Genomic DNA, 8,205 nt, shown 5'->3' on the forward strand with positions numbered 1-8,205 from the left:
CCTTCCAATGGCAGTATCTGCTTTTATACTCGGCAAATACCGAGTGCTCTGAATCTCCCAAGATAAACAGGCCTGTGGCTTTTGTGCCTATTAGTGGTCTCTGGCCAGTTCTCCTGTTGCAAATCAGTCTTCTTGTAGGTGAGCAAGGGGATTAAGGACACTGAAAGTAGGGAGCCATATCAGTCTCCTAGCTAGAGCTGTATTTCAACACAGTCTCAGAGTCTGATCCAAGCTGGGTCTCTTACCCATGATTCATTAAACTACAATCCACAAGTGTCCCCAGTGGCACCCAATGTTGGACAGGCTTTCTTTACTGAAATTGTCTTCCAAAAGTTATTTGAAATAACTGTAACCCCAGAACTTAATGATGAGCTCTACAGTCCTAGGCTGTGATGAGGAACAGCAGCATATGCTCCCAGGTGAACCTGCTCTTGATTGCATTTCTTCTTGATCATAGGAGCTGCATCTTACTCTGTAAAACCAGATCCTTGGATGGCTGCCTTATTCACCTTGAGGAACCAAGCTGATAAGCAGAGATTTTGTTTGTTCGTTTGACCCAGCAACTGATAAAGCAATAAGCAGTACTCCTGGGAGCCTTGCAAGGCTGAGTCTGAAATGTCTTTTCCTTCTCAACAGGCTCTGGTTATGGATCAGCATCTCCACACGGCCCAGGAGCCCCTATGCTCAGGGACTCCACAGGAGGATGGTTTTGCAGGACCCTCAGTAGGTAAGTACTTACAACATTTCCCAGCCGCAAGAATATGTGTTTCTTTTAAACGCTAGGATTTTTAAAAAAACTATAATAGAGAAGAGCAGAAAACAAAACCAATCACCTTCTCGTTTTCATTGATACCATTTCCACAATGTTTTATCATGTGTGCAGGTCTAAGAGTGCTATACGTTTGAAACAACTTTTAAAACCATTATAAGGGAATTTAGATTTGCTTTTGTTTCTCACTCAGATATATTCCTGGCATCTTTTTCTGACAGTGGTTCCCTATCAGAGGTATTTCCTCTTAGAGCCATGTAGAAGTTTAGAACTATGTCTAGGGATAGATTCAGAGGCAAATAGACATAACCAAGGATGTCCTGAGAACCATTTAAAAAAAAAAAACGTTTACAGTGGTAAAAAAAAAAGTTTCACCTAAAGAGGGTATTAAGTTATTTTTTCATATTGTTTTCATAAAATGTAACTGTTTCTAAAATTCTAATCTATTTACTAGTAATAAATGAAACTACAGTATAATACAGATATTTTTCTCTTTATAGACCTTCAGAGGGCTTACATAAAACTATTTATATGCTTGTGTTTAAATTTTTATTATATTTATTTATGTTTTGTTGTGCATGTCCTGGCACACAGGTAGAAGGCAGGAAATAACGTGCCAGAGTTAGTTCTTTCCTTCTACCATGAGGGTTCCACGCTCAGGCTTGGAAGCCAGCACTTTTAACTGCTAGGCTGTCACATGCCTCCAATGCCTATTTTTATTCTTTATTATTATTATTATTATTATTATTGTTATTATTATTATTATTTTTGGTTTTTCGAGACAGGGTTTCTCTGTATAGCCCTGGCTGTCCTGGAACTCACTCTGTAGACCAGGCTGGCCTTGAACTCAGAAATCCACCTGCCTCTGCCTCCCAAGTGCTGGGATTAAAGGCGTGCACCACCACAGCCCGGCACCTATTTTTATTCTTAATACATTTTAGATTATGTGTGTTAAAGTATGTGCATGCCACAGTATGTGTGTAGAGGCCAGAGAAAAATTTGTAGCAACCAGTTTTTAAAGTAATGTTAATTGATTGAAGAAAGGGACAGTAGTGCACATCAGTATTCCCAATAGAAGAGAGGCTGAGATAGGGGAATCAAGAAATCAAGACCCACTTGTTTTACATATCTCAAAATAAGTAAATGAATAACAATAATAAATAATACTGATAGGGATACTGTAACTGCCAAACTTAGTACTTGTTTACTTACAAAATCAGCCCACCAACTTATCCACAGTACAGAGAGAAAACTGTTGTCACAATGGTGGTCCTTGGGAGAAAAGGATACAGGTATATACTGGGTGTATAAGGTATATAAAGTGTATATGGGTATAAACTGGGTGAGGAACCTGATGGGTCTTGCAGGAATCCCTGATGGTCTGGTGTGTTGGAGACAGCCTATTCTGGCTGTGAATTTCATGAAGTTTGTATCTGGTTGTTACTTGTGGCCAAGAAACATTTGATGTTATGTAACTAACAATTAGATAGATTAAAGACCAACGGTAACTACAACTACCCAAATCTCAGGCTGGAGGGATCATTCAGTGGTTAAGAGCACGGTTACTCGGCCAGAGGAAGAGTTTGATTCCTAGTACCCACAGGTGGCTCATCACCTTAGCCATCCAGTTCCAGATCTGGTATCTTCTTATGGCCTCTGCAGACACTGTACCATATATTGTACCCACATGGCACACAGACATACCGGAATACTTATAGGCAAAATACCCAGACATGAAAATAAATTTTAAAAACTACTAAAATCTCACCTTTAGCCATCTTACACATCTCACTGTGACATGATTTCCATGTTACTTCCATTTTCTCTGTTGCTGGAACACACACCACTCATGGTGAGTATGTTTATACAGGGTCCTTGTAAATCAGTGTCTCTTCTTCCTTGTAGAACCTGGGAGTAAAACATTCTCCATTGTGTTCCTTGACTTTCTATCTGTCTGAACTAGATTCAGTATAAGCTCACAGCCCCATGGTTCAAAGACCTCATCAGTCATTCATAAAGATGAGGCTTATCTGTCAGGTCACTGTGAAGGCTGTGGGTCTGGGCCTACAACTTTACAGTGGAGAGAGCGGCACCATGACTGCACTGGCTCTCAATGAGCTACTGAAACTTAGCTGTTGGATCAGTACAGAAGTTTCTTTCTTTTGAGTGGTGTAAATCAGAACTGCCTGCTTGTTAACAACCATGATACCATTAAAGGAACCAAGGCTTCCCTAATATATAAATGACTCAATCACCCTTACTATTGGTAAGAACCTGTTCCTAATATGTCCCACACTGATACCATCTTAAAATGCAACAAACTTCTAGGAAATAAAAATGAAGACATATATAGACACATAAACTATGAGCCCCAGCTTATTTTTAAAATTCTATGCAATAGTCAATGTCACCTGAAGTCACTGTAGGGCCTGCCCTGAAGGAAGCTACAACTATGTAGGATTCTTTCCAAAGTCGCCTCCTTTTTCCACCTTGAGTGGCTGTTCTGAAAGACATCAAATGTTCATTGATTGCTCTCCCATCTCTTTTCTAGAGGCCAGATTCTACTCCTCTGTCAAAATCTAGTCACATCCCAGGATCTAAAGACAAGGGCCATACATGACCCATCTGCTCCAAGCCAGAATCCCCATTGTTGGTGCCACTTTAGTTCTTAGCCAACAGTAGATCCTGTGCTCTGCATCCTCAGCCTCCCTCCTGACATTTCACCTCACTGATCCTCTTAAACACTGGAAAACATTAAGATTTATGACTGCATGATACTAGCCCTGGAAGGTGCTCTCTTCCTATTTTATGACATGTGAGAATTGCTATCATGGGTTATGGGGCTCAAGGAGTATTTAAAGCAGTTGTAACTTAATATCTCGAGTTTGGTTAGTAGCCTCCCTGGGCTTGGAAAGCTGGTTTGACTGTGGGTAGGTTAGGCCTTTTGAGGGTAGTTATGGATTTAAGAGATCATACTCCTGCCAATATGTGGGAATGCCATCTCACCCCAAGATCCAAAAATAGCCATATGCATGTTCACCTCTTTTGTCCTCTCCTAAGGAAACACCAGGGGCATACTTTGTCATTTTGTCACATGTGAATTTCATGTCCATATCACCCTATGTAATTCAGTTTTGTGTTCTATGTACAGTACTATACCTCCTGTTGGAGAAACTGTTTCATCTGTTATTATCTTATTGAGGCCCATCTGATTTTTCTGCTTTACAGAGTCTGACAGGATAGAGTCATCTCTTCGTAGCATCCAGAAATTTGTTCTTACAGACTATGGCAGCTACACACAAGAGCATTATCAGTTCGCAGGCAAAAAGATCATCATTCAAGAATCCATTGAGAACTATGGCACAGTGGTGTGGCCAGGGGTGAGAATTGCTACATTTGTGGTCCAGCTTTCTTGGAGATAAAACAGTTTGTACTTCTGTGTTGCCTACAACAACTGGCCGTGTGTCTTCTTACCTCTGTGCTTTTGCAACTAATAACTGCCTAGTTTCCCAGGAATTTGGGCTCTTCAGACCTACAGCATTTCTTCCAGCAGCACTGGCTTTGAAGTAAAATCCTCCTCTCCTATTCCTGTACCTTCGTCCTCTTGTTCCTTGCCTATGCCTTCCCTTCCTTTTCATCACAATAGACAAGTGATCTATCACACATACCCCTAGCCCTAATCAATATTTATTGAAATATTTTCAACTGACATAAGTAGAATACATTGAAAATGGGAAGTAAAACTGATACAACTACTATATGAAAAAAATTAAAAATCTATAGTTTAGAATTTGCAATAGGCACTTTTGGGTTCCTCCTCATTCTCAGGCATCCAGTTATTTCAGACTCTTTCACATGGAAAACAATACATACTTCAGAAGAAACATTCAGGAGTCATTTCTCTACCTTTCACCTTCCCATGCTTGTAAGGATGGTACTGAAACAGACAAAATTCTGTATTTTGAGGTTGTGTGATCATGGGCAGTCATTGTCCATCTATCTTGTATCCATATTTAAAATGTGAACCACTGGTTAACAATTAGTTGCTGACATGATTGTAAAGATTAATGAGGCATTATTCCTAGGCCCACATGAGCTGTAGTGATTGGTGCAACATTATTCCTACCTCACAGCTGAGAATACCAGAACTCAGTAAGGTTCACAGATTTGGTAAACCTCAACTCTTGAGTGGTCTGAGGCCCAGTTTCTCCAATATACGGCCGTCAACATTAGAAAGGGTCCAGAGCAGAAATTTGCAGATGTTTGGGAGTTATATTGAGATCTTCAAATATTTTGATTGATGACTGGGTAGGGAAAGGAGGTGACTGTTTCTTTAAACCTGTCTAATTATACATATACACGGTAAAGGGACTCTAAACTAGAAAGCCATGATGGTGGCACCGTGAAACACTGATTAGTCATGAAGAGGGTACCACTGGACTCTCCAGGTGGTCTTGGGGACTGTTAGTAGGTGGGAGAAAAGCCAGGACTTCAGGTCTGGGTGCTCTTTTAGTAATTCATACATAGGTACGGTTTCCTTCCAGCAATGGTCTTTTGCCTAACCAGAAGTTTGAAAACACCAGGCAAACGTGTAACTATAGTGATGGTAAGACATTAGAAAAGTTAAGGCTTCAGCTTGTCCTGTACCAAATGGGCTTGCCCTGGGATTTGTTTCAGATAGCTACACAAAGTGAATGTATGATTTCTGGTACATCTGTCCTTGGAGAGAATTACTTCAGAGTTTGCTTTGAGGGATAGAGCAGGGGCACTGAAATGACAAAATGACACTCCAGATGACACTTATTGGAGGGCAGGGTGTTCTCAGAGCTCAGAGGGAGGCTGGCCTCAGTCATCTTCACAAGATTGCTCAATATGTTCTCTGAAACACTGTAGGCAACACTCAATATTGAAGGTACACACAAGCACTTTCTCCTTGTCAACCAAAACCCACTCCCTTGCTTTGGTGCTGTCTGACATCTGCTACTCTCACCCGGCAGGCCACATACATCTTTCCTCAGCTGGCTCACCTCGCGCTGCACCAGGAAGGCAGTACTGACTTCCAAGTGACCTCTATTCTACCCAGTCCCACCTGCCTCATTTATGCTACTAAATACAGCACAGTAATTTTTAACTGGTTCACACTAGAGTACCTTGACAGCATAGATAGCTGCTATTACCCTTGAAGATATCTATTCGAAAAGAACACAGGATGCAATGGGGTAGGGTTACTGTGCTATTCACCCTATGACCTGCAATGGTGAGAGCAGGAGTTCAGGAATTCCCTGGCTAGCAACTTCCTGCCTAGCCCAAATAAAAAGTGGAGTGCAAACTAGAGAGCTCAACTGCTTTTCATCTCCATTTCTTCCCTGAAACCCTAGTCTGTGTATACATGGGTTCGTAACTCTTTTGCAAATACTTATCTTTTTAGTCCTTCCCAGGGCATTGCTGAAATTTCATTTGCACATGTATATATGTGTGCTCCCCCCCCATACTGTTTTGGCAGCAAGGTCCTGGCTGTCCTGGAGCTCACTATGTAGCTGAAGTTGGCCTTGAACTTTAGGGATCTTCCTCCCTTTCCCTCCCAAGTGCTGAGAATAAAAGTGTGTGCCACCATGCCCAGCCAATATAACATTTTTATGAATCAATGAAGTGTTATATCTCATTATAGAAAAGTTATGAAAGGCAGAAACAAAGAATAAAAAGGACATTTAATATCATGAATAAAAACTAAATTTCTCATTCATATTGTAGTCCAGACTGATATTATCAGGGCTGATCTAGACATGTAGATCTACAGAAGCTAAGGATCTGTATTTTTAACAAACTACTCTGAACACTTTGAGAAGTACTATTTTGACAATGTTTGTCACCCAAGAGGAGGAAGGGGAGAGGGAGAAGAAGTGGGGGAGGAACACAAACTGGTCAGCTGTTCAATGTAACAAACCTAATTAATCTATAGTTTCTTAAAAGAGCTGGGAAAAAAGTGTTCAAATTCATATAACTTACCTGAAGCACTTAGAGACCCAACATGAAAAGGCTGGCAGGATTTGCTAGTTTTCATTGCACATTCCTGATTTAAGACTGGAACTGATTTTCCCGGTCTTTAGGTAGAATTATAACATTCATGGCAGAGATTGATTTTTCTTTCTATTAAGTTTTTCTTTCTATTTAGTTTTTTTCTATTTTGTTTGATTTTGGACCAGGGGAGAAGAATCGCATAGTAGCTCAGGCTTGCTTAAGTTCCTAGTACTTACAGGTCTGAGCCATGGTATCTGGCTCTATTGGTTTCTATAGAACACTTATTAAACTTAAAATATTTAGGATTATGTTTCAATGTTTACCTACAAGCAACAATGGTTTACTCCTGGTTTCTAACGACCCAATTTCAAAAAGAAAAATTGTTGTTAATGTCTTTTAGGCTACAGCTTTGTGTCAATATTTAGAAGACCATACTGAGGAATTAAATCTTCAAGATGCTAAAATACTTGAAATTGGTGCTGGACCAGGCCTTGTTTCCATTGTGTCCAGTCTTTTAGGTTTGTTTTTTTTCTTGTTCTCATTAAAAAAAAAAAAAACAAAAAAAACAAAAAAACCCTTCTGTGACAATTCTGATTTCTTACTACTGACAGGATGTGGCTTGGCCACAATTTTATTGAATTGCCTTTAAATGTCACTTGACAAGCATCACTGGTTATTCAAATAGTCTTGGAGGCATTAGTCTTCCAGTAGTTACTTTAATTTACCTAGTTTTCATGCATGGGAGGTGAGAGTCCAAAGGTATGACAAGGAACCCCCCTCTGACATTCATGAGTGGGGGTAGAGGTTTAAGTTGGGGTGCTACTGACATCAAATGTGGTGCCAATCATCCTAGGTCAGGACTATTAGGAGGAAGCTTTCTAGTTTAAATTTCATCAGCTTTCTCAGCCTGTATACTAACAGAGGCAGGGGTCAGACATGTAGATGTTTCTTGTCTATCTCTTAGTAAAGGAAATTGTGGCTGCTCATATCTCAAGGCAGCATTATCATTTCTTTTTCTTATAGGTGCTCAAGTCACAGCAACAGACCTGCCTGGTGTTCTAGGAAATCTTCAATACAATATTTTAAAAAACACACTAGAACACACAGCTCATCTACCTGAAGTGAAAGAACTGGTATGGGGGGAAGACCTGGACCAGAAGTTCCCTAAGTCAACCTTTTATTATGATTATGTCCTGGCTTCTGATGTTGTCTACCACCACTACTTCCTGGATAAGCTGCTCGCTACCATGGTGTACCTTTCCCAGCCAGGCACTGTGGTGCTCTGGGCAAACAAATTCAGATTTAGTGCTGATTATGAATTCTTAAGTAAGTTCAAGCAAGTTTTTGATACCACTCTCTTGGCTGAACATTCAGAGTCATCAGTCAAGCTGTTTAAAGGAGTACGAAAATGGGACTGA

General features: G+C 40.3%; 1 protein-coding gene across 1 annotated transcript; it reads left to right on the top strand.

The window, feature by feature from the left end:
- The first annotated feature begins 645 nt into the window (after positions 1-645).
- LOC114632682 (protein-lysine methyltransferase METTL21C) lies at positions 646-8,205 on the top strand. The gene is made up of 4 exons (XM_028781275.1): positions 646-727; positions 3,998-4,149; positions 7,188-7,305; positions 7,811-8,205. Exons 1-4 carry the CDS (start codon positions 646-648, stop codon positions 8,203-8,205), a joined length of 747 nt encoding a protein of 248 aa, XP_028637108.1.

The sequence above is a fragment of the Grammomys surdaster genome, unplaced genomic scaffold (assembly GCF_004785775.1).
Source record: "Grammomys surdaster isolate TR1022 unplaced genomic scaffold, NIH_TR_1.0 383, whole genome shotgun sequence".
Taxonomy (NCBI): Eukaryota; Metazoa; Chordata; class Mammalia; order Rodentia; family Muridae; genus Grammomys; species Grammomys surdaster.

Bases quoted from the DNA above. Each gene is read 5' to 3' on its own strand.
- LOC114632682 (XM_028781275.1), top strand. From the start codon at position 646: ATGGATCAGCATCTCCACACGGCCCAGGAGCCCCTATGCTCAGGGACT. The intron at 728-3,997 runs GTAAGTACTTAC...TCTGCTTTACAG, and splicing joins TTTTGCAGGACCCTCAGTAG to AGTCTGACAGGATAGAGTCA. The intron at 4,150-7,187 runs GTGAGAATTGCT...AATGTCTTTTAG, and splicing joins GCACAGTGGTGTGGCCAGGG to GCTACAGCTTTGTGTCAATA.